The 27,426-nt window shown below is 32.1% G+C and overlaps 2 protein-coding genes across 13 annotated transcripts in view; one reads left to right on the forward strand and one right to left on the reverse strand.

Annotated features, from left to right (window-relative positions):
* Window positions 1-27,426, forward strand: part of PPFIBP1 (PPFIA binding protein 1) — a 245,262-nt gene that overhangs the window by 56,726 nt on the left and 161,110 nt on the right. For 8 of the 9 annotated variants that reach the window (XM_051961098.1, XM_051961100.1, XM_051961101.1 and 5 more), the window contains exon 2: window positions 9,941-10,138. The exons of the other annotated variant lie outside the window; for it this stretch is intronic. The gene's annotated coding sequence lies outside the window, so the exon portion shown is untranslated. The remainder of the gene's footprint in view (window positions 1-9,940; window positions 10,139-27,426) is intronic. 9 annotated transcript variants of the gene reach the window in all.
* On the reverse strand, window positions 10,451-27,348 carry C5H12orf71 (chromosome 5 C12orf71 homolog). 4 transcript variants are annotated; one of them, XR_007947617.1, is made up of 4 exons: window positions 26,320-27,348; window positions 25,738-25,834; window positions 15,024-15,132; window positions 10,727-10,818 (listed from the first exon to the last, which is right to left on the reverse strand). XR_007947617.1 is itself a non-coding variant. In XM_051961161.1 (3 exons), the coding sequence occupies exons 1-3, from the start codon at window positions 26,959-26,961 to the stop codon at window positions 10,715-10,717; spliced, it is 843 nt and encodes a 280-aa protein (XP_051817121.1). In that variant the 5' UTR covers window positions 26,962-27,348; the 3' UTR covers window positions 10,451-10,714. The 4 variants fall into 4 exon arrangements, 3 of the variants coding, with proteins under 3 accessions (XP_051817121.1, XP_051817122.1, XP_051817120.1); XM_051961161.1 differs by lacking the exon at window positions 15,024-15,132 and having other exon boundaries at window positions 10,451-10,818; XM_051961162.1 differs by lacking the exon at window positions 10,727-10,818 and having other exon boundaries at window positions 14,972-15,132.

Raw genomic sequence — 27,426 nt, forward strand, 5'->3', positions numbered from 1 at the left:
CTTTCCTGATAATGAATCACCAGAAATTGGATTAATCTGAATTTTATCTGTCTTGCACATTTAGACTTCTTAAAGAGGATTTTTAACAGTTCCTGAGATAAGTTTTGGAATCAATTTATTGCCCTACCCAATAGAAAAAAGTAGCAATTGTCTCTGGCAACCAAAATCCTGAAAACAGAAGCAACTTGCAATGACCTGTCTCCAAAAACTTGTTATACAAAATACATACAAAGCAAATATGAGGTAATCTTAGTAGGGAGGGCACTAATAGCTAGTCCCCCCATTAGTAGTGAATATGATGCTATGAAGATTTTGAAAGCAAGGATTCAGAGATGGAAAGGAGGGATACAAAGCCATGTGGACAAGATGTAATATTAAAAGGAACAATGAGAAGATTGAAAAATCTGAACTGTAGAATTTATGAAGGAAATATTACAGTGATATGTAGGAAGCCTGGAAAGATAGTAAAGAATTGTTATTGTTAGTCTGAAGAGTTTTAAATCCCAAATAGAGAGAAATTTATTTTTTAACTTATTTGCTTTTGGACTTTGATACAGTAATTAATTGATTGAGGCAGAATCCAAATCTAGCACTTAATTAGTAAACATTTCTTAAAGAGTATTTGATATTGCCGGACACTGTGCTAGATGCTGGACTTGTCCTTAAGGAGCATACACCCTGTTAGGGGAAAGACCATGTACCCAAATTAGTAAGGATAAATATATATGCACCAAAAAAAGAGTTAATTTAGAGAAGTCACTGGCATTTGGTGGGTGAAAGGTGGGGAGAACTTATGGAAAATTTTATATATGAGGTGATATTTGAACTAAAATGAGGCAGCAAAGCTGAGTTAAGGAAACAATTCAAAGAGATGGATGTGAAAAAAAAGTGCATTCTAGGGCTGAGAATAGTTTGTGCAAAGTCAAAGAAATGGAAGGTGATGTGTTTAGGTGTAAGAAACAGCAAGAAAACCAGTTTTACTGGACATAGAGTGTGGATACTTGGGCTAAGAACTGAATCAAAGCACCGGGTCTGAGTTCAAATCCAACCTCATACACTTACTAGCTGTGCAACACTGGGCATGGCACTTAACTCTGCTTCTGTTTGCTCATCTGTAAAAGGAGCTTATCATCAAGGCATGGAGAAAAGCAAACAAATATGAACAGCTAAGTTATATATAGGATGAATAGGAAATAATTAGAATTAAGAAGGGTTGGGAAAGGCTGTCTGCAGGACAGAGATTAGTTGCTGTTTGAAAGAAGCTAGGGAAGTCAGTAGGCAGAGATAAGGAAGAACATTCCAGGCAAGGGAAACAGTTAGAGATGTAGCAGTTTGTTCAAGAAATGTCAGGGAATGATTTTCTGTAGTCTTTTTGCTAATATCTTATTTAAGATTTTAGCATCAATATTCATTACAGAGATTGGTCTATAGTTTTCTTTCTCTGTTTTCAACCTACCTAGTTTAGGTATCAGTACCATGTCTGTGTCATAAAAGGAATTTGGTAGGACTTCTTCATTCCCTATTTTTTCAAATAGTTTATATAGCATTGGGGTTAATTGTTCTTTAAATGTTTGGTAGAATTCACATGTAAATCCATCTGGTCCCAGGGATTTTTTCTTAGGGAGTTGATTAATAGCTTGTTCTATTTCTTTTTCTGAAAGAGGACTATTTAAGCAATTTACTTCCTCCTCTGTTAATCTGGGAAACCTATATTTTTGGAGGTAGTCATCGATTTCACTTTATATATATCTTGCTTTAATATGCAGAATAAGCTATAAAACTTAAGGTTTATTCTGCATAAAATAGTGTCAATACAATTCACAGTAATAAGGGACATGATTGGTCTAAATAGATATTGGGAAATAAAACCATTATTAAAATATGTATTTCTCAAAGTGTGGTGTAATAGTAGCTATTCTATTCAATCCTTGGAGGTTTTCTTTAAAATTGGAAATTTGAGGTCATGGATAGAGTGGTAAAAAATTCTTTTATTAAATGAATAAAAATAATATAAAGACTTTATTGTACAGGAAAAAAATGACAAATGATAATTGTAATTAGACTGAGATTTTCTATTTAAATTTTTTTTGTTTGGTCTTCTTAATGGTTTCTTTTTCAACAAAAATGTTTTCTTTTTAAATGAAATGTCATTATGCAGGCTTGTCAGTGGTTTTCTGTTTGGGGGCTAATATTTATAGCATGGGGCCATTTGAGAGGAAGCAAGTCACTTGCTTTTTTCAAAACTATGTAACAAAGAATTTCTTTGACTGATTTAAATAAGACCTCTGATAGAGAAACAAACAAAAAAAAATTAATCATCTCTCTGTCATAAATAAATGTTTTAAATATTCAGCTGCTGGACAGGCCAAAATTGGAGCACTTGGTTGATGAGAGGACTGAGGAAGTTGAATTTCTCCTTTTAACCTAAATTAGATATAGTTCAGGAGCAAGTTCAGGCAAAAATTTAATTTTTTCATCTTGTGCTCAATGAGAACTTTTCTGTCCATTTAAATCATTTAAAAGTTGGACATATTGTTCTTTTAAACATTATCAAGAAGAAAGTTATGACAGCCCAGGAGGATTCCCATTTTAAACACATATTCCTTTGTAAAATCTAGAATAGGATGGAGCCAGCTGGATTTTGCCTCAAAGCAAACTATTTAGAACATATCTTTCCATACTAACTTTGTGATTTACTTGTATACTAAAGCCTCTTCAGTTTGATCCTGGTATGTATGCTTCCTCCTCTATTATCTCCTTATGACTAGGACACAGGATCTACTGTGGCCTTCTAATCTTCGGTCATGTTGCTTCCCTCTTAAGCAGCACAGAGATTGGTTCCTACTTAATGGCAGCAATCCTCCTGCTCCTCAGAGGAACCTCTACTACTTGCCTGCCCTAGGTACATAGATTCCTAGCAACAGTTCTGTTAAACAGTTATGGAGAAAATTAGAAGATGATTATGAACAGTCTTACTATATAAAATAAAGTGAATTTGTGGAAGGCAACTTGGCAAAAAAATTTAAATAAACTAGAATATATTCAAAAATCATGATAAAATTGGAGGAAAAAAGCTGACGGAACATAGGGGAAAAAACTAAAACTTTCTCTAATAAATTCGTCTTCATTGACAGTATGAAGAAATGATAATATATCTAAAGAAAATAAGAATTCCTACTCTATCTGGCCTTTACAATGATTTACAGAGAAAATCCATTGTGGAGGCAACATTAATTTTTTTTTTGAAGTTTAATTTTATTTAATTTTTTTATTAAAGTTTTTTATTTACAAAACATATGTATTTTTCAACATTGATCCTTGCAAAACTTTGTTCCAAATCTTTCCCTTCTTCTTCCTCCTACCCCCAGATGGCAGGTAGTCCAATATATGTTAAATATGTTAAAATATATGTTAAATCCAATATATATATACCTATTTATTAAGTTAATCTTGATGCATAAGAAAAATTGAATCTAGAAAGAAAAAAACCTGAGAAGGAAAAAAAAATGGAAGCAAACATCAACAGAAAGCATGAAAATGCTATGTTGTGGTCCACACTCAGTTCCTATAGGTCTCTCTCTGGGTGTAGATAGCTTTCTTCATTACTGAATAATTGGAATTCATTTGAATCATTTCATTGTTGAAGAGAGCCATGAGAGTCAGTGATCATCTTATAGACTTGTTGTTGCTGTATATAATGTCAGTTTATTTCACTCAGCATCAGTTCATGTAAGTCTTTTCAGACCTCTCTGAAATCATCCTGTTGGTCATTTCTTACAGAACAATAATAATTCATAAAGTTCATATAACATAATTTATTCAGCCATTCTCCAACTGATGGGCATCCAGTCAGTTTCCACTTTCTTGCCACTACAAAAAGGGCTGCCATAACATTTTTGCACATGTGGGTCCCTTTCCCTCCTTTAAGATCTCTTTGGGATATAAGCCCAGTAGAAACACTGCTGGGTCAAAGGATATGCACCGTTTGATAACTTTTTGAACATAGTTCCAAATTGTTCTCCAGGATGGTTGGATACATTCACAGTTCCACCAACAAAGTATCAGTGTCCCAGTTTTCACACATCCCCTCCAACATTCATTACCTTTTCCTGTCATCTTAGCCAATCTGACACATGTGTAGTGGTATCTCAGAATTATCTTAATTTGCATTTCCTTGATCAATAGTGATTTGGAGCACCTTTTCATATGACTACAAATAGTTTCTTTTTTTTTTTTAAAATTTTTATAGCTTTTTATTAACAAAACATATGCATGGGTAATTTTTCAACATTGACCCTTTCAAAATCTTCTGTTCCAATTTTTCCCCTCCTTCCCCCCATCTCCTCCCCTATATGGAGTCAATACATGTTAAATATGTTAAAGTATATGTTAAATACAATATATGTATACATATTTATATAATTATCTTACTACACAAGAAAAAATGGATCTAGAAAGAAAGTAAGAAAACTTAAGAAGGAAAACAAAAATGCAAGCAAACAATAACAAAAAGAGTGGAAATAATCCACACTGATTTCCCATATTTCTCTCTCTGGGTATAGCTGATTCTCTTAATTACTGAACAATTGGAGCTGGTTTGAATCATCTCATTGTTGAAGAGACATGTCCATAAGAATTGATCATAACATAGTATTGTTGTTACAGTGTGTATAATGATCTCCTGGTTATCCTCATTTCACTTAGCATCAGTTCATCTAAGTCTCTCCAGGTCTCTCTGAAATTATCCTGCTGGTTGTTTTTTACAGAACAGTAATATTCCATAACATTCATATGCCACATTTTATTCAGCCATTCTCCAATTGATGGGCATCCATTCAATTTCCAGTTTCTAGCCACTACAAAAAGGGCTACCATGAACATTTTTGTATATGTGGGTCTCTTTCCCTTCTTTAAAATCTCTTTGGGATATAAGCCCAGTAGTAACACTGCTAGATCAAAGGGTATGCACAGTTTGATAATTTTGTGATCATAGTTCCAAATTGCTCTTTAGAATGGTTGGATTCGTTCACAATTCCACCAACAATGTATCAGTGTCCCAGTTTTCACACATCCCCTTCAATATTCATCATTATCTTTTCCTGTCATCTTAGCCAGTCTGACAGGTATGTAGTGGTATCTTAAAAGTTGTCTTAATTTGCATTTTTCTGATCATTAGTGATGTATAAAAATGATTTGGAACACCTTTTTATATGGGTAAAAATAGTTTCAATTTCATCATTTGAAAATTCATATCCTTTGACCATTTATCAATTGGAGAATGACTTGATTTCTTATAAATTTGAGTCAATTCTCTATATATTTTAGAAATGAGATCTTTATTAGAACCTTTGAATATAAAAATGTTTTCTCAGTTGATTGTTTCCCTTCTAATCTTGCATTAGTTTTGTTTGTACAAAAACTTTTTAACTTAAAAGAATTGAAACTTTCTATTTTGTGATCAATAATGATCTCTAATTCTTCTTTGGTCACAAATTCCTTCCTCCTCCACAAATCTGAGAGGTAAACTATCCTATGTTTTCCTAATTTGTTTATAATATCATTTTTTATGTCTAGATCATGAACCCATTTTGATCTTATCTTGGAATACGGTGTTAGGTGTGGGTCAATGCCTAGTTTCTGCCATACTAGTTTCCAATTTTTCCAGCAGTTTTTGTCAAATAGTGAATTTTTATTCCAAAAGCTAGGGACTTTGAGTTTGTCGAACATTAGATTACTATAGTTATTGATTGTTTTATTGTGTGAAACTAATCTATTTCACTGATCAACTACTCTGTTTCTTTGCCAGTACCAAATGGTTTTGATGACTGTTGCTTTATAATATAGTTTTAGATATGATTCACCTTCACTTGCTTTTTTTTTCTTTTTAATTGCCTTGAAATTCTTGACCTTTTGTTCTTCCAGATGAATTTTGTTATTTTTTTCTAGATCAGTAAAATAGTTTCTTGTGAGTTTGATTGGTATAGCAAGAAATAGATTAGTTTGTTAGTATTGTCATCTTTATTATATTCACTCAACCTATCCAAGGGCACTTGACATTTTCCAATTCTTTAGATCTGACTTTATTTGTATGGAAAGTATTTTGTAGTTTTGCATATATAGTTCCTGACTTTCCCTTGGCAATTTAGATTCCCAAGTATTTTATACTATCAACAGTTATTTTAAATGGAGTTTTTCTTTGTATCTGTTGCTATTGGATTTCGTTAGTGATGTATAAAAATGTTGATGATTTATGTACACTTATTTTATATCTTGCAACTTTGCTAAAGTTGTGGATTATTTCTAAAAAAAAAATTTCTAATAGTTTTTTAGTTGATTCTCTAGGGTTCTCTAAATTTACCATCATATCATCTGCAAAGAATTATAATTTGTTTTCCTCATTACCTACTCTAATTCCTTTAATCTCTTTTTCTTCTCTTATTGCCTAATGTAGCATTTTTTACAATATTGAATAGTAATGGTGATAGTGGGCAACCTTGTTTCACCCCTCATCTTATTGGAAATGGCTCCAGTTTATCCCTGTTACATATGATGCTTGCTGATGGTTTTAAATAGATGCTACTGATTGTTTTAAGGAAAAGTCCATTTATTCCTATGCTCTCAAGTGTTTTTAAGAAGAATGGGTGTTGGATTTTATCAAATGCCTTTTCTGCATCTATTGAGATAATCATATTTTTGTTAATTTGGTTATTGATATAGTCAATTATGCTAATATTTTTCTTAATATTGAACGAACCCTGCATTCCTAGTATAAATCCTACTTAGTCGTGATGTATTATCTGGGGAATGATTTTCTGTAATCTCTTTGCTAATATTTTACTTAAGATTTTCGCATCAATATTCATTAGGGAGATTGGTCTATAATTTTCTTTCTCTTTTTTCAACCTATCTGCTTTAAGTAGCAGTACCATGTCTGTGTCATAAGAGGAATTTGATAGGTATCCATCATTCTCAATTTTTTCAAATAGTTTATATAGTATTGGAGTTAATTGTTCTTTAAATGTTTGGTAGAATTCACATGTAAATCTATCTGGTCCTGGGGATTTTTTCTTAGGGAGTTGATTAATAGTTTGTTCTATTTCTTTTTCTTAAGTGGGACTATTTAAGTAATTTATTTCCTCTTCTGTTTATCTGGGCAATCTATATTTTGTAGATATTGCTCCATTTTACTTAGGTTATCAAATTTCATAAAGTTGGGCAAAGTAACTCCTAATTATTGCTCTTATTTCCTCTTAATTGGTGGAAAGTTCTCCCTTTTCATTTTTGAGACTAACAATTTGATTTTCCGCTTCTTTTTTCTAATCAAATTAACTAAAGGTTTATCTGTTTTGTTTTGTTTTTTTCTTTTCACAAAACCAACTTTTAGTTTTATTAATTTAAGAGGTTTTTTTTTTCAATTTTATTAATCTCTCCTTTTATTTTTAGAATTTCAAGCTTAGTGCTTTATTGGGGGTTTTTAATTTGCTCTTTTTCTAGCTTTTTTAGGTGCAAGCCTTATCCATTGATTTTTCTTTTTCTTTATTTAATGCAAGTAGGCCTCTAGAGATATAAAATTTCCCCTTATTATCGCTTTGGCTGCATCCCACACATTTTGGTATAACGTTTTATTATTGTCATTCTCTTGGATGAAATTATTAATTTCTATCTATCTATCTATCTATCTATCTATCTATCTATGATTTGCTGTTTTACCCATTCATTCTTTAGTATGAGATTATTTAGTTTCCATTTACTTATTGGTCTATTTTCACCTGGCCTTATATTACATGTGATTTTTATTTTTCAGATTGCATCTGAAAAAAAAATGCATTTTCTGTTTTTGCTTTTCTGCATTTGATTTTGAGGTTTTTATGCCCTAACACATGGTCAATTTTTGTGTAAGTTCCATTATTTAGTTTCCATTTACTTATTGGTCTATTTTCACCTGGCCTTATATTACATGTGATTTTTATTTTTCAGATTGCATCTGAAAAAAAAAATGCATTTTCTGTTTTTGCTTTTCTGCATTTGATTTTGAGGTTTTTATGCCCTAACACCTGGTCAATTTTTGTGTAAGTTCCATGAACTGCTGAGAAAAAAGTAAAGTCTTTTCTTTCTCCATTTAATTTTCTCCAAAGTTCTATCATACCTAACTTTTCTAACATTTTGTTACCTCCTTAACTTCTTTCTTATTTTGTAGTTCAATTTATCTAGCTCTGAGAGAGTAAGGTTGAGATCCCCCATTAGTATAGTTTTGCTATTTCTTCTTGCATCTCTCTTAACTTCTCCTCTAGGAATTTCCATGCTATACCACTTGGTGCATATATGTTTAATATTGATATTCCTTCATTATCTATGGTACTAAAGGTATCTTACCTTTAGTAAGATATAGTTTTCTTCCTTATTTCTTTTATTAGATCTATCTTTGCTTTTATTGATCTGAGATCAGGATTGCTACCCCTGCTTTTTATTCCTCACCTAAAGCATAATATATTCTGCTCTAGCCCTTTACCTTCACTCTGTATCACTATGCTTTAAGTATGTTTCTTGTAAACAACATATTGTGGGATTCTGGCTTTTAATCCAGTCTACTATCAGCTTCCGTTTTTTGGGGGAGTTCATCCCATTCACATTCAGTTAAAATAACTAATTCTGTATTTCCCACCATCTTATTTGCCCTAAGTTATGTTTTTCTCTTTCCTATCCCCCTTTCCTCCTCCCCGATATTTTGCTTTTGATGAGCACCTCCCTCAAGCAGTCCTCCCCCTTTACAGTACCTCCCCCATTTTTTTTATATTTCCCCCCCTAATTCTTCTGTTTTCCCTTCTATTAGTTTTTCTCTTCCTTTTTCCTCTTTCTCTTCTACTTCTAAGGTGAGATTTTTTTTTATGATACCAAATATGTCTAATATACTCTCTTAGAGCCAAATCTGATGAGAGTAAGATTCACACAATCCTCTTCTCCCTCCCTTCTTTCCCTCAATTATAGTAGGTTTTCTTTGCCTCTTCAGGGGATGTAATTTCCTTTATTTTACCTCCTTTTCCCTCATCTTCCAGCATGATCCCCTTATCACCTCTAGTTTCTTTTTCATATTATCATAATAAAATCAAATTATACCCGCATTCTCTAAGTATATTCATAATAGATATATAGTTCTCAAGAGTTCTTTCCTTTTTACCTTTTTATGATTCTCTTGAGTTCTGTGTTTGGAGATCAAATTTTTGTTTAGTTCTCGTCTTTTCATTAGAAATAGGTGAAATTCACCTATATTATTGAACGTCCATCTTCTTCCCTGAAAGATAATGCTCATTTTAGCTGGATAGCTTATTTTTGGCTGTAATCCCAGTTCCTTTGCTTTTCAGAATATCAGATTACAGGCCCTTTGATCCTTTAAAGTAAAAGCTGCCAGGTCCGGTATAATACTAATCATGGCTCATCAGTATTTGAATTGTTTCTTTCTGGCTGCTTGCAGTATCTTTTCCTTGGTATGATAGTTCTGAATTCTATGTATCTATAATATATCTATTATGAATATACTTAGAGAATGCGGGTATAATTTGATTTTATTATGATAATATGAAAAAGAAACTAGAGGTGATAAGGGATATTTTATCTGGGCAATTTTCTTTTATGATTTCCTGTAAGACAATGTCTAGGTCCTTTTTTTCATTATGATTTTCAGGAAGCTCAATAATTCTTAGATTGTCTTTCCTACATCTATTTTCTAGGTCAGTTGTTTTTCCTAGGAGGTATTTCACATTTTCTTCTATTTTTTCATTTTTTTGTTTTTTTGTTTGACTGATTCTTAAAATCTTATTGAGTCATTCACTTCCATTTGTTCAATTCTAATATCTAGTGTATTGTTTTCTTTTGTTACCTTTTTTAGCTCCTTTTGCAATTGGCCAATTAATTTTTTATTGTTCATTGCATTCTTTTATCACAGACAAATCTATCAAACTATCTGTTTGCAACCAGGACAGAGAGGCTTAAGAGGCTGACAGAAGATTCCCAGGTTTGTGGAAGCTACAAAGCTCTGACTCTTCACTCCAGCTTCTTGCCTGGTCTCCCTATGCTGCAGTCTGGGTTCAGCCGACTGTCCCCCTGCCCAATTGAAACAGACCTTTTCTGAAGTTCTTCCAAGGTATCTTCTAGAAATGTGTTGTACTCCAAATATTTGTGGATTCTTTGACTTCAAAACCAAGTTAGAGCCTTAATCTGCTGTTGGTTTGAGAGAAGGTTAGAGAAAGTTATAGAGAGTCTGACATCTTGGCTCTGCCCTTGGAAGTCCACAACATTAATTTTGAAAGTTTTGAGGGATTGAATTTCAATGTATCTGAAAATGGAGAGGATACCAAATACTTGGATTTCTAGATTTTATACTTTTTTTTTTTGGTGGTTCACTTCCAAGATGACTTTATACTTTAATAACTATGACTTTAGTTAGTACAGTACATTTTTAAGGGCTATGGAAGTTGTCTTTATTGATCTTATTTTTAGAGAATATCATAAGAAAGACTTTAGCTGAGTATCAAATAAAACAAGTATTACGTAATGAGTATACTCTCAAACTGTAGAGCTGTCAGACTAGGACAATTATTAATTCACAAACCTAGGCAGATTTCATAAGTGAATTACTGTACTTGACATCAAATGTAAGACAAATTTCATTTTTCAAGCTTAGACAGCCCACAGACTCCAGAAGACTGCTAATGATACCTCAGCTGCTTTTCCCAGACAACCATGTGAATAGAATGAATGGCAGCAGATACAAGACAGTGAATTTGAAGACATCAGTGTTCCATAGGAATAACATCAAGGCACCTACATGATAAACACAAAGAGAAAAATAGAGGGTATCTGCCAGAAGTTCAACAACAGTTCCTAATATATGGTTCTTAACACTTTTAATCAAATAATTTTAAAAAATTGTTTTTCTTATTCAACTACCATTTATTATTACTTTTTTATTATAGTTTTTTATTTACAAGATATATATGCATGGGTAATTTTTCAGCATTGACAATTGTAAAACCTTTTGTTCCAACTTTTCTCCTCCTTTCCCCCATCCTTTCCCCTAGATGGCACATTGACCAATACATGTTAAATATGTTAAAGTATAAGTTAAATACAATATATGTATTCATGTCCAAACAGTTATTTTGCTGTACAAAAAGAATTGGATATTGAAATAGTGTACAATTAGCCTGTGAGGAAATCAAAAATGCAGGCGGACAAAAATAGAAGAATTGGGAATTCTATGTAGTGGTTCATATTCATCTCCCAGAGGTCTTTCACTGGGTGTAGCTGGTTCAATTCATTACTGCTGTATTGGAACTGATTTGGTTCATCTCATTGTTGAAGAGGCCACATCCATCAAAATCGATTATCATATAGTATTGTTGTTGAAGTATATAATGATCTCCTGGTCCTGCTCATTTCACTCAGCATCAGTTCATTTAAGTGTCTCCAGGCCTCTCTGAAATCATCCTGCTGGTCATTTTTTACAGAACAATAATATTCCATAATATTCATTTACCTTAATTTATTCAGCCATTCTCCAATTGATGGGCATCCACTCAGTTTCCAGTTTCTGGCCACTACGAAGAGGACTGCCACAAACATTCTTGCACATACAGGTCCCTTTCCCTTCTTTAAGATCTCTTTGGGCTATAAGCCCAGTAGTAACACTGCTGGATCAAAGGGTATGCACAGTTTGATAACTTTTTGAGCATAGTTCCAAATTACTCTCCAGAATGGCTGGATGTATTCACAATTCCACCAACAATGTATCAGTATCCCATTTTTCCCACATCCCCTCCAACATTCCGCATTATCTTTCCCTGTCATTCTAGCCAATCTGACAGGTTTGCAGCGGTATCTCAGAGTTAACTTGATTTGCATTTCTCTGATTAATAGTGACTTGGAGCATCTTTTCATATGACTAGAAATAGTTTCAATTTCTTTGTCTGAGAATTGTCTGTTCATATCCTTTGACCATTTATCAATTGGAGAATGGCTTGATTTCTTATAAATTAGAGCCAATTCTCTACATATTTTGGAAATGAGGCCTTTATCAGAACCTTTGACTGTAAAAATGTTTTCCCAGTTTATTGCTTTCCTTCTAATCTTGTCTGCATTAGTTTTGTTTGGACAAAAACTTTTCAACTTGATATAATCAAAATTTTCTATTTTATGATCAATAATGATCTCTATTTCTTTTTTGTCATAAATTCCTTCCTCTTCCACCAGTCTGAGAGGAAAACCATCTTATGTTCTTCTAATTTATTTATAATCTCATTCTTTATGCCTAGGTCAAGAACTCATTTTGAACTTATCTTGGTATATGGAGTTAAGTGTGGGTCAATGCCTAGTTTCTGCCATACTAATTTCCAATTTTCCCAGCAACTTTTGTGAAACAGTGACTTCTTATCCCAAAATCTGGGTGGGGTCTTTGGGTTTGTCAAACACTAGATTATTAAAGTTATTGACTGTTTTGTCCTTTGAACCTAACCTATTCCACTAATCAGCTAGTCTATTTCTTAGCCAATACCAAATGGTTTTGGTAACCACTGCTTTATAATATAATTTTAGACCTATATGTGCAACAATGTTTGTGGCAGCCCTTTTTATAGTGGCCAGAAACTGGAAACTAAATGGATACCCATCAATTGGAGAATGGCTGAATAAATTGTGGCATATGAATATTATGGAATATTATTGTTCTATAAGAAATGACCAGCAGGTTGATTTCAGAAAGGCCTGGAGAGACTTAACATGAACTGATGCTGAGTGAAATGAGCAGGACCAGAAGATCATTATATACTTCAACAACAATACTATATGATGATCGATTCTGAGGGACATGGCCCTCTTGAACAATGAGATGAACCAAATCAGTTCCAATAGAACAGTAATGAACTGAACCACCTAAACCCTGGGAAAGAACTCTGGGAGATGACTATGAACCACTACATAGAATTCTCAATCCCTCTATTTTTGTCTGCCTGTATTTTTGATTTCCTTCACAGGCTAATTGTACACTGTTTCAAAGTCCAACTCTTTTTATACAGCAAAATAACTGTTGGGACATGTATATATATATATATATATATATATATATATATATATATATATATATATAATATATATATATATATATATATTGTATTTAACTTATACTTTAACATATTTAACATGTATTGGTCAACGTGCCATCTGGGGGAAGGGATGGGGGAAGGAGGGAAAAAGTTGGAACAAAAGGATTTGCAACTGTCAATGCTGAAAAATTACTTGTGCATATATCTTGTAAATAAAAAGCTATAATAATAAATATATATATATGTGTGTGTGTGTGTGTGTGTGTGTGTGTCTGTGTATATATATATATATATATATATATATATATATGTAATTTTAGATCTGTTACAGCTAGGCTACCTTCATGTAATTTTTTTTAAAAATTCATTCCCTTGAAATTCTTAACCTTTTGTTTTTCCATATGAACTTTGTTCTTATTTTTTCTAGGTGATGTTATACTTAAAAAAAAATCAATTGCAAATTTTAAGAAATCAGAAAATTCCTATTTTCCCATTACTGTTAAATTTACATGATAATCTACTTATGTATCAGGTACATCTTTGATGAAAGTCTGAGATCAGGAAGACTTTCACATGGTGTTCTATAGCAAATCACTACTTTTACAGTCACATAATAAAGTGCAAAGAATCATGGTGCTAAATCGTGGAGCTAAAAACTGAAAGGAACTTTAGAGGTTGTTTAATCGAATCTCACTTTATTTAAAAAATTTTTCTTTCTTTTTCCTTCTATCATCCTGTTCTCTTTCCATTACCCCATTACTTCTGGGAAAAGAAAAGGAAAACCCTTGTAACAAATATGGAGAGTAAATTAGAACAAATTTCAATATCGAAATATTAATATTAAAAAATTTATGTCTTATTCTGCATAATTTCTTTGTTAGGAATTCGGTAACATATTTTATCATTGGTCCTTTGGAATCATGGTTGATCAGTGAATTGAACAGAGTTTTTAGATCTTTCAAAGATGTTTTTGTTCTAAGAGTATAAATTATTCTATTGGTTCTGCTCATTTTACTCTGCATCAATTCATATAAGTCTTCTCAGATTTCTCTGAGATCATTCCTGTCATAGTTTCTTATAGCACACTTTATTCATAAGTGAGCATACCATTTCTAGCCTCTCAACAACAGGTGGGAGTAGAAAGCACTTGTAGGATCTTATTGGCCAACTAGGTATTGAGTGACAGTTCCTGCAGCTTTATGGTCGTTGTATAATAGAGTTCTGAAAAATGCCCTTAAATTTTCTTATCTTTCTGGATTCATAATCTGGATATTCTCCATGAATGATCCCATCTTATTTTTTCTCATCTTCTGTCTATGATAAGGTCAATTATATTTATGTCATAATCATAGAACAGTTCTGGTATCTATATTTTCCCACTTAAAAAATTCCATTTCTTTTATAATTATGTCTTCATTCACTCCAATATGTTAATATTTGTCACATTCAAATGAGTATTTGCTGTTTCAGACCTGATTTCAGTAACTGCCTCTCTTAGTTTTCAGACTTGTATCCTAGACTAGTGAACTGTCCAGAATTCTTTAGATATTGAAAACAATAAACAAAAAATATCTGAGTAAAAGCAATTGACATAGACACTGGTAGTATATGTACTACAATTGCAACCTGAACTCCCCCAAGGCTTTTATTAAGAGGAAGATATATGTAATCATCTGAGATTGAACATTAAAATTAATCAGTTCCCTTCTTTTTTGGTTCCATTTTTATTTGCTTTATTGTTATCAGGAATGTTACCTATATATTGCTTATTTTACTTTATTTGTTTTATTAGCTTTATTTTATTTTATTTTTTTATTTATCAGTTTATACAAGACTTCCCATGGTTCTGTAAGGTGCAGTAATATTTCTGAGTTGTTTTTTTCTGAATGTCACTTTTTCTAAGAAAGGAATACAGTAAATTGCTAATACCTTAATAGTAATAACTTTTTAGATCTGCCTTTCTTCATTATGAGATCTGATGTGGGAATCAATCGACAGTAAGCACATTAGGATCTAGTTGTGTTCCAAAAATTGTATGCTAAGGATTCAAAGACAAAAGTGATTAGTTAATGCCCTCAAAAAGAATTTCTAAAAGTGACATAAAGAACAAGAAAAAAGGGCATCAAAGACAAATTTGTTTCATATTTTTCCATAGTTAAGATCTGTATATTTCTTTGGAAAAGGTCATGCAAAAATGTAATAATGTGTCAAAATATATATAAATTTATTTTTTTCCATTTTTATTGAAACTTTTTAATTTTCAAAACATATGCAAGGATAATTTTTCAACATTGAGCCTTGCATAACCTCGTGTTTCAATTTTTACCCCTTTTTCCCACCCCCTCCCCCAGATAGTAAGTAATCCAATATATGTTAAACATGGTAAAATATATATTATGCATAAATTTATTATTGAAGATACAAGATGGAATGAAATATATAAAAATTAATTATGTGAGGTGGTTTATACTTTAAGTGTATCTAATTGTTTTTATTTTCACATTTTAAGAAAGATCCCCATTTGGGGTTTGTTTTGAGATATATGAGATAATCAGAATGATTATCATTGGTGACCACCACAAACTATTTCTCATTGTTTCTGTCTTCCATCTGTATGACCAAAATTCTTCTCTAATAGTAATTCATCCTTTTATAGTTTACCAAGTCCTTTCCTGAAAGCAGTTGTGAGATTAATAGTACAAGCATAAGGTAAATGACTTGCCTATCATTATGGAGAGTATAAATGGCAAAGGATTGAAATCCAGTTCTTCTACCTCACCATTTATAGGCTGCTGCTTCTTAAAAAAAAAAAAAAAATACAGGGGTACAGTGAACATGTTTTGAGGAAAAAAGAAAGAAAGAATGACTAATATCTATTTATTTTCTACTTTGTCATTTAGTCCTTTTTTGGAATGTAAATAGTCTCCATTTTCAAATCAGTGTCATTTCTGGAATTTCTGGAATCTATTAAAACTATAGTCACGTTCATAGTCTCTTTTTTCCAACATGCCATTTATGAATGCCATTTACTTCCTTCAGTTATAATAAGGAATAATAACATTCACTAATCCAGATGTAAAGTGATTCTGGCCTTGAGCAACTCCCCATCAGATGTACATATTTAATTTAGACTCTTCTATAAGAAATACTTAATGCCTTATCTTTTAATATTTAGTTGAGAAGGAATATACATATATATATATATATATATATATATATATATATATATATATATATATATACATATATATTCATTCCATTTTCTGAACTATGAAATATATATGGTGTTACTCTTTATGTCTAAATCATGTATCCATTTTGACCTTGTCTTGGTTGGCTTCTTAAACTTTTTCTGCTCTCAATACCTGGGTTGAGGGTGTGTAAGTATGTAAATAAGTATACAAATCAAACATTTAACGATAATAAATCATCATTTCACAACCCCTACATTCAGTTGTGAGATCCCATATGGAATAGTGACCCAAAGTTTTAAGAAACTTTGACCTAAAAAGTTTCTACTATATTGTTTTCTAATTTTACCAGCAGTTTTTGTCAAATAGTGAATTGTTATCCCAGAAGCTGCAGTCTTTGGGTTTATCAAACACTATATTATTATAGTCATTTGCTATTGTTTTTTACTGTCTAATTTATTACCTAATCCATTCTCCTGATTATCATTCTGTTTCTTAGCCAATACCAGACAATTTTGATGTTAGTGCTTTATAATATAGTTTGAGATCTCGTATTGCAATGCCACCTTTTCTTTTGTATTTCCCCCCATTAATTCTTTTGATATTAACCTTTGGTTCTTTTGCTGTTTATTTTTTTCTAGCTCTATATAACAGTATTATCTGTTAAGATAATTTTTTGGATAGTTGTATTGGTTTGGCACTAAATAAATTCGTTTAGGCAGAATTGTCACTTTTATTATATTGCTTCATTCTGTCCATGAACAGTTGATAATTTTTCCAGTTGTTTAGATCTGAGTTTGTTTGAAAAGTGTTTTGTAATTTTGTTAATAATTCCTGGGTTGGTCTTGCCACATAGATTCCCAATAATTTTCTATTGTCTACAATTATTTTAAATGGAATTTCTCTTTTTGTATTTTGGCTTTTGAATGAAAAAAAATATATAGATAGATAGATGTTGGTAATATATTGAAATGTTGATGATTTTATATGGGTTTACATGGGTTCTGAAACTTTGTTAAAATTGTAAATTATTTCAACTACCTTTTTAGTTGATTATCTAGGATTCTCTAATTATTTTTTTAATAGCTTTTTATTTACAAGTTATATGTACGGGCAATTTTACAGCATTGACAATTGCCAAATCTTTTATTCCAATTTTTCCCCTCCTCCCCACCCCCTCCCCTAGATGCCAGGATGTTAAACATATTAAAGTATAAATTAGATATACAATAAGTATACATGACCAAACCATTATTTTGCTGTACAAAAAGAATCGGACTGGATTCTCTAATTATCACCATCATATCATCTGAAAAGAGTGATAGCTTTGTTTTCTCAATTTTTGTTCCTTCAATTTCTTTTTTCTTATTGCTATAGCTAAAATTTCTATTACAATATTGAATAATAGCAGTGATAATGAGAATCCTTGCTTCACCTTTAATTTTATTGATAAGCTTCGAGCTTATTCCCATTATAAATAAAGCTTGCTGATGATTTTAGCCAGATTATTATTGTTTTAGGAAAACTACCATTTATTGCTATGGTCTCTAGTGTTTTTAATAGGAATAAGTGCTGTATTTTGTCAAAAGCTCTTTCAATATTGAGATAAATGAAATGATTTCTATTGGTTATGCTATTAATATAGTTAATTATACATGTAATTTTCTTAATATTTAACCAACCAAGAATTTACCTACATTCTTGATATTTCTTGATAAAAATCCTACCTTGATCCTGGCGATATACACATTTGCATATGAGAGTAGTATATATAGCCTATATGTATATATGCCTGTACATATATATGTGTGTGTATATATGTATGTATGTATTTGATCCCCTAAATTATATTTCTTATCATTTAAAAATTATATCATTCCTAATAATGCTACTAGTATCATATAATAATAAGTTACTCTTTGTGAAATCATTCTTTTGTGAATATTCCTGTAGAATTAACCTTTTTTTGGAGTACTTTTCTGCCACTATTATTCTTCTGTCTTAAAGTACAGAAAGGGGAATTGGTTTTCAAATCAACTTAAATTTTTAAAAATATATTCTTTCAATGCATAAATCATGAAGGCCTTGATAGAAATAATTTTCATTCATTTACTGAGGGCTGTTCAGGTGTTCATTCACATATTGTAGGGGGGAAAAATGAAAGGCAGATGAGTTTAAGTTCAGACTCTGTCCCATAATAGCTATATGGCCCAAATCCAATTATGTAAACTGAATCTCTGGTTCTTCAACATTAAAAAAAAATGACATTATTCTTGGACCACCTTATAACATTTGGTTGTTATGAACATAAAATGAGATAGTGAATTTGATGTAATTGAGTAACATTTATTAACTGAATAAAGTACTTTAAAAAGCCCTCTCTGATTGATATTAACTGTGAGACTGAGCAAGTCTTTGGGCCTCTGGAAATTCTCTAAGATTATAAAATTAAAATCAGTGAATCTCTGGTCTTATAGATCTGTTGACAGAGTTGATCTGATTATATCTTTGCCAGCTGATTATCCATTGTCTTAAGTCTGATTTGATTTTTATCAAAGCCTATTTACTTGCCCTTTTCTAGTGATTGAGCCTATATGGTCTTCTCCATATTCTGAAAAGCAGAACAGTGAGTCTTTTAGCATAGTATCATTGTAAAAACTCTTTAGTATTACTGCCAAGTGGCTCATTTTTTGTGTGTAATCGAATTTTTTTTTTTTAAGTCTCTTAAGAGTTCTGCTCTGACCTTGCACTTTGCTCTTAAATTTGAAAGACTGGAATCATAATTACCATTTGGGCAGGGATTTCTTTATTCTACTTCTCTCGAGTTAGAATTAAGTTATTAATAACTCTAAATAATTCCTAATTGAGGAATGGTACATTTGCCCAATTCCAAGTAAATTGATGTTTTAAAATCCAGTGAGATTAAATTTCTATTTTATTAATTTTAGTGCTAGGCCAGTTGTTTTAGTGTTCCTACTAATTTTATATATTTTTTCTTTGAATTGTAAATGGTAAAGTGCATGACAAAAATATGGAAGAATTCATGGAAATCATTGCATTTAGATAGTTGACCTGTCATTCAAAGCTATTTTCATAGCATTTTTATACTTATTATGTGGATAAATCTTATTATCAATTTAATGAACAAACTTAAAATTCTTCCTTTTTTTCTTTTGTTTTGTTTTCTAAAAGCAATTTTTCTTTGAAGGCAGACACCTTTATCTTCTTGACACTTCTATTGCTGTTTGCCAGTGGAATGCTGAAAAACTTCATTCTTTTGTAATTTTTTTTTCAACTAGCTTCTTAGAAGTCTACTAGTTAACAGGATAAATGTGTTTATATAAAAGAATTATTCTGTTTTTATCACAAAGAATAATATTCAACAAATATTTTAATGCCACAGATGGCCCCCCCCAAAAAAATTCCCAAGCAATTCTTGCTCACAAGATATTTACAATCCAGTGTGTTTATGTTATTTTATTATGTTAAGAAATAAACAAATTCTATTTCAAGCAACACATGTGACATTTTATTTTGAGCATCATGGCTCATCCTTTACTTTGTTATTTAAAAATATTTTATTGAGACAGCTAAAGAAAGATAAATGTATTATAGTTTTATTCCAGAATAGAAAAAAAGAATTCTGTGATTCTGTGACTGAAAATTTTATTAAATTTAATAATATAAATATATTTTAATATGTTTAGTACATACTATATAAATGTATATTGTTTACATATAAATAACAAAAATTTAATAATCAATAAAATTTAATATTAAAGATTAAATTTAAAAGTTTATTAAATTAAAACAAATTGTAAATTTATACATATAACTTTATTAGTTACAAAAATAATGTATTGTTTCATAATAAATCCTGAAAGATTAATTCTAAGGCATTTTACAAAAAGTAAAACTAAGTTCTAATGTATAAAATCTTAAAGTCTTGCGACAGAGGCAGGGAAATGAACAGAAATTGCCATTTTGCTGTCATTTCATCTAACCCAAGAAATCTTTTAGGAAATGATCCAAAATATTTTCCTTCCCAGTTAAGTCCCTTAGTGAGTTTTGTCCAATGAGGATCTTATTTTGTTTTTGTAAAAATGAGATTATATTCTGTTCACTGAGATTAGGAGAGTCTAGTAGTCCCTGGAAAAAATAACTCTTGTTTTAGTAGATATGAGATTGAACAGTAAGCTATATAATTTTTTCCTTTTTTAAAAAATTAATATTTTTTATTATGAAATTAAACATCAAGCATTTTAAATACAAAGGAGAAAAAAATAACATTGTTTATAAATTCATGAATATCTGTTAGCATAGTTTTAAAGTATAACATTTGTTACTTCTGCATATTTTAAAATGTTCAATTGAGTTTTTTTTTTAATAATAGCTTTTTATTTTCAAAATGTAAAGATAAGTTTTCAAAATTCTTCCTCCCTTTCCTCCACCCCTTCCCCAAGACGGCAAGTAATCCAATATATGTTAAACGTGTATGGTTATATGCATATATAAGCATATTTCCACAGTTAGCATGTTGCACAAGAAAAATCAGATCAAAAAGGAAAAAAACTTAAGAAAACAAAAAGCTAGCAAACAACAATAAAAAAGGTGAAAATACTGTGTTATAATACACACTTAGTCCCCATAGTCCTCTTTCTGGTACAGATGGCTCTCTCCATCAATTCTGTTGGAATTGGCCTGAATCATCTCATTGTTGAAAAGAGCCACATCCATTACAGTTGATCATCACATAATCTTGTTGTTGTTGTATACAACGTTCTCCTGGTTCTACTCACCTCACTTCCATCTGTTCATGTAAAAGACTTCCTATGTTTCTCTGAATCCTTCAAATTTATTTCACAATTTGTTTAGCTATCCTTACTGTTTGTACTACTTTGCTGTAAGAAGTATTTCAACCAATATTTTCAATATATGTGTGTGTGTGTGTGTGTGTGTGTGTGTGTGTGTGTGTGTGTGTGTGTGTGTGTGAGATGTCTTCCTCTTTCTTAGATCTTTTTGAGATATAGGCCTAGTAATGACATACCCAAGTCAAAGCACAGTTGACTTTTATTCAACAGTACTTTTAGAGTACTATTCCAAATTGCTTTTCAGAAATTATTTAGCCCAATCCCCTCATTTTAAAGGGTAGAAAATCGAGTGGTCCAACTAAGTTAAGTGATTTTTCTAGAACTATATTAATTTATTTATGCTAATCATAATCCTAAATATGAAAAAAATCTTATATTTGTTTGTCCTACACATATTATATAATTTAGCTTATGCTGAAAGACTATTGTACCCTCATCTTTAGAGTCTGGATTGTTAACATTTTTACTAACATCTAGCTAGTTTAAACAGCTGTAATGATGCCAACCTTTTTTGTACTATTTCATGGATGACTTTTGAATGAAAGGATCATCTTGGTTGATATAATCTTTGAAATATTTTAATTCTTGTAGTAGTAAAGTTTTTTTGGATAGTCCCAGATGTCTATTAAGTAAGTTATAGATGCAAAGCCACAAAGGGAGAGTTTGGTTCCCTTCCTCCTTATAATTAAAGTAAGAGATATTTATCAGATGTAATAACAAAGCTTAGCTGCGTTTTAGCATTATTTAATGTATTAATATAATTAATGTTATATTAAATTAAATGTTAAAAATGTTATTTCTTACAAAGAATGGAGATCCCAGATAAAATATAAGAAAGAATTATGCTGGGCAGTTGGGAGTAAAGTTATGAATAGACTCAGCCATCTGTTTTTATTAAGAGGCTCTAAAAAGAACTGGCCAAACTCTTCTGCGCTCAGATCCCAGGCACTGATAAGAGCTTAAGTTCAAATATCATGGACTTTATCAAGTCTAAATTCTTTAGTTCAAGGACTTTGAAGGTCTTCCCATGGCTTTAATTGAATATGTGTGTTTTATTTTAATCTGTTGAATCTTGACCCCAAGAGCATTGTTGAGAAAAATCTGGGCTTACAGTTCTATTAAGATTGTTACTTGAATCTTGACTGTTTTTGACTCCTATCAAGCAGGTTTATTCAAGGATAAGAAGTCAGGAATACAACCAAATACCAGACCCTCTTATTCAAATTTGGCATTATCTCTTTGGTAGTCCAGTTTTTGCCACTTTTAATGTGCTACATTGCATTTCTGATTCTCCAGTTGTGTTTCTGTTACCCAGATTTTTTTTCTTTCTAGGGTATCATCAGCTTGATATATGGTATGGTTTTGAGTTTTTCATCATCCTCTAGCATATTTTTGAGTCAGTCTCTTTTCTTTAAAAACATGACATCCAGAAATGAATTATCATATTTTATATGTGGTTGAACTAGGACAGAGTTCATAGGGACTATCACTTTTGTAGTGGAGGATGCCATGCTGCTCCTAATGCAGTTAGTGGCTGATTTCATTAGCTTTTTGGGCTGTTATATGATAGCTTACTAATAATGATCTTTTTTCACTTAACCTTCTTTCTAGTCATAGCTTTGTTTTTTTGAATTTGATTTTATTGAATTCATTGTATTAGACGTTATATTTATCCCTATTAAATTCCATCTTCTTGATTTCATTCCAATGTGGACACTTTTCCAATCTTTCCTTTTATTGATTCACTAGGGTTTTCTAAATATGTCATCAGAGGTTTTTTTTTTTCTTTGTCTTATTTCTATAGCCAACATTTCTAGTATGATACTGAATAATAATGGATATCTTTGCTTCACTCCTGCTGTAATTGGAAAAGCTTTTAATTTATCCCATTACAGATAATGTATTCTGTATTTTGGTTTTAGCTAGATATTACTTATTTAGAAAGAAAAATTATTCCTGTGCTTTTTAGTGCTTTTTTTTTTTTTAATAGGAATGGGTGTTGCATTTTGTAAAAATCTTTCCCCTTTATCTCTTGATTAATTCCATTTTTGTTTTTATTATTGATACAATCAATTATGGTTTTCCTAATTCCCTGAATTTCTGGTATAAATCCAAGCTAATTTATGATCTTTGTGACATTACTGTAGTCTCTCTGCTAATATTTTATTTATTGGGAAAATTGTATTATAATTTTCTTTCTTTGCTTTTGTTCTTCTTGGTTTTGGTATCAAAACTATATTTGTGTCATAGAAGGAAATTGGGTAGGATGCGTCCTCCTCCCTCCCCCCCTTTAAACTCTTTTCTCAATTTGCATAGTATTGGAATTTAACTTTAAATGTTTGATAGAATTAACTTGTAAATCCTTATGGTTCTGTCATTTTTTTTTTTTTTTTTTTTTTTTTTTACGTTGAGAGCTCACCAGTCTTCATTTTCAATTAGGAAAAAAAAATTGACATTATGAATTAAGATGGGAAGCAAAGTATCTATCAATTGGAGAGAATGGCTTAAACACATCATGGTACAAATACATGATGAATATTACTGTGCTGAAAGAAATGAATAAGGGAAAGAGTGAGACTTGTTCCTTTTCCAGGATGACAAATTAAGTAGGGAATTGCCTAAACTTTCACCAAGTCCCATTCAGACAACTATAAAATAGTCCCCTAAAATGAATTCTGAAATGTCAGAAAAAGAACAGCAAAAAGAAAGTGAAACAATCTTCTAAGCCAACAAAGGTGGAAGAGCATAGGAAATATGTTTCACTTGGGTAAAAGAGAAGCACAATTCAGTTCATGAAGCTTCCTAGAAAGCCAATGGGAAGTCCCTGAGCTCAAGTGTTATACCAGGCAAGCAAGCAAATGCCAACACCAAAATCCACCATGCATCTCAGCATAGCACTGAGTGAATGGGTAGATCCTCCAGCACGAGGATCCCCAATAAGCCTCAGTGCAGCACCAGATAAACTGCCAAATGCATATAAACTAAGAAATAATGTTAGATCACAAGACATAATAGTAAATGACGATAGCCTAGTGTTTGATAAATCCAAAGCCCAGCTTTTGGGATAAGAACTCGCTATTGAAATTGGAAAACCATGTGGCAGAATGTTCAGAATATACTTCCACCATGTACCAAAATAAAGTCAAAATGGGTTTAGAGACACACCCACCCACACACCCACACACACACCTCTTATCTTGGTGTATGATGTAAGATAATGAAATATTAGTCTAAACCTCAGCAGAACCATAGTAAAAACAACATTGTGTGATTATCAACTATGAATGACTGAGCTCTTCTCAGCAATACAATGATCCAAAATTATTTCAATCATGAATAAAGGCCATATCCAGATAAAGATCTAATGGAGTCTGAATACTTTTTAACTTAAATTTTGTCTGAATTTAGTGTTTTCTTCCCCTCATATTTTTTTTCCCTCTTCTTCCTAACCATAAATTATGGAGAAACTCCTGTGCCAGAAAAAAGTCTGACCACCAGATTAATTGTCTGACCCACTGATGTCTTCTGTTTTTTACCATACAATACTTTGCTTATTTTTTTTTTCCTTTTGGTCTGTTTCTTCTTTTTTCAACACAACTAATATGGAGATATGTTTTAATTGATTGCACATTTATAATCTATTTCAAATTGCTTACTGTTTTGAAAAGAAGGGAACTGAGGAAGGGAGAGTTTGAAATTCAAAAATCTGATTCCTTTATGCAGATGAAAAATACAAGTGTGGTTATAAATATTTTATGAATTGCAATTTTTTAGGATTTTTCAATATATTGTTTTCCTTTTTTTCCTCTTTTTATTTAAGAAATGGGGAGAGATAGATCCTGGAGAAAAGTATTATGTGGTTAAAAAAACAAAAACATAATATAAGTGGGGCAGACTATTAATCTGGTGGTCATACTTGTTTTCTGGCATAGGAGTTTCTCTGTTGATAGGGTAGGAAGAAGAGAGAAAAAAGTATATGGGAAAGAAAACATTTGAGTTTAAGACAAATTTTAAATGAAAACTACCGAGAAGAGGTTAATCTGTATAGACCCATATTACTTTCTAGTAGCATGAAATACTATTTATATAATATCTAAATACTTATTTTATGAGATTTTTTTGAAGAAAGCATTTCTTAAAATCTTAGAGCATTATGTACTTGTAGTTTAAATAACTAGTTTATTAAGCAGAAACAAGGGTGTTTTTTTTTTTTTTCTTTTGGTCTGTTTCTTCTTTTTCAGAACAAGAGTTGTAACTTAGTAAGTAGTAAAGGAATGTAAGTAAACATGAGAAATAAGATTAATTTAGATGTATTTTATTGGAGCTAAAAGATGACCCTGTGGGGAAAATGGGAGAATTGCTGTCACAAAGTTTCAGTGGTTTACAGGTTGGTAGATTTTGGAGTATCCTGCGGCTGAACTTTCCTTTCTCTGAATGAACGCTGTCTTTTTGAGGTTGTCAATTTTGTGCTCTCGGTGGCCCTGTTTTGGGACTGTTCCCTTCCCGAGAGTGAGGAAATGACTTGTTCCCTTAACCACCTGAGAAGCCGGCCTATGTTTAAACAGGACAGCAACTGTATACCTGAGGAAGGAGGAGGCTGGTATTCCCTCTTTCCTGTGGAGAGTGAAGAAGATTCTCCAGAACATGTTCTCTTGTCCTTGTAGCTTGGTGTTTCCATCTGCCAAGGAAATGAGGGGTTACACCACCTGAAATATGTGGTTAAGGGTGGTAAAGGGTAACTTTCCTCTTGTCTCATTAGTGTGTTTTGACAGTGTTTGTGAAAGGAGGAAATTTATGAAGTGTTTGGTCTATCATTTTCATGTTAGTATTTTAATATATAATCCCATAAGAATCTGCCTGGTTCATATTCACTTCCTTGAGATTTTCCCTCCAGTCCCCTTTGTCTTTCTACTCAATTCTTTTTCTATTTTGAAGGAAAAACATTTCCCTCACCCTTTTTTCTTGATACTTTACTATCACCCACAACTGCTTCAGCAGGGTGAGCTTGCTCTTTCTGGGGAGATTTAGGCTCTGTTCTGGGCTTTCCCACAGCAACTCTTCATTCTATCCTCCCACCTTGTTTGGTAGCTCCTCTTGCTCATCTCCGCCCTCTGGAAAGTGTTTTCCCAGTGCAACATCCACAGAGTTTTATGTATACTTAACCTCTTTTGTTGCTCTGAGCTCCTGTGACATGACTTCTTGGACCAGATGTCTGTTTTTTAGAAGTTGAACAATTGGAGAATCTTGAGACATATTCTCTTCTTGGATGGACTTAGTTGTGGTTTTAGTGGTTTCCAGAGGGGGAACTGTGATGGTATGGGAATCTTCTTTTAGAAGTGATTCAGGGATAAGATTATCTTCTTTCTGAATATTTGTTTTCAACTTTTGAGCAAAACACTCTAACTTCCTCATAGTCCCGTGTATATTTTGTTCTTGCTTCATGTCTGCCCAGTCATTTTCTTTCTTTAAGTCCCAGTCAGTTACTGTGTCTGATTGGTCAGGACCCAAATCAATATCCCACGCTAAAGTAATGCTAAGTTTGGAAAATTGTTCTGGGCTTATCTGAGCTTGGCTATGTCTTCCTTTCAGTCTCCCTGTGCTTTTAGTCAGCCATGCTCCTTGGATGGGTGGGAGAAAATGCATGGTATCACTCTCTGGGCTTGTTTCCTCATAAAAGTTTGTTTCCTGGGAGGGAAAATAGCCCACAGAGAGGCTGAAATTAGACTCAGAGCTGCTAATCTCTGTGTCAGTGCTATCATTCTGGGAGGATGAGGATGCCATAGTGTCAAAGGGGTCAGACCTCATAGCCTAGGGTTTGATCATTCAGACCTAACTCATCTGAGAAAACAGCAGAAAGTTGCTAATACTTTGCTTCTACTCTTTGAGTAATCATCCATTCCCATGCTTCCCATGACTGCCATACCATACTCATAGAAGTTTGTATTCTTCATCCATGAAGCAAAGGAGACGACCACTACTCTGCTTAAGAAACCCATTGTAGTGTGTAACAGCCCTCTTTCCTAAAACATTCCTCCACACTTCTTGATTATTCCTCTTGCTATAGTTTTAAAGCTTAGATTCTTTTATAGTTTATATGTCTTTGATATGTCAAGCTCTAATGGGAACTGTGAGGGGACATAAATCATTTTGGATCCTGCGAATCTCTTGCTCAAAGTCTAACTGTCACAGGGTTTAAATTCTAGGACTGTTGGTTACCATGACAACCTATTGACCTAAGAAGCTAAATAGTAACTCAGAAATAGGGCTTAA

This window comes from Antechinus flavipes, chromosome 5 (assembly GCF_016432865.1).
Source record: "Antechinus flavipes isolate AdamAnt ecotype Samford, QLD, Australia chromosome 5, AdamAnt_v2, whole genome shotgun sequence".
NCBI lineage: Eukaryota > Metazoa > Chordata > Mammalia > Dasyuromorphia > Dasyuridae > Antechinus > Antechinus flavipes.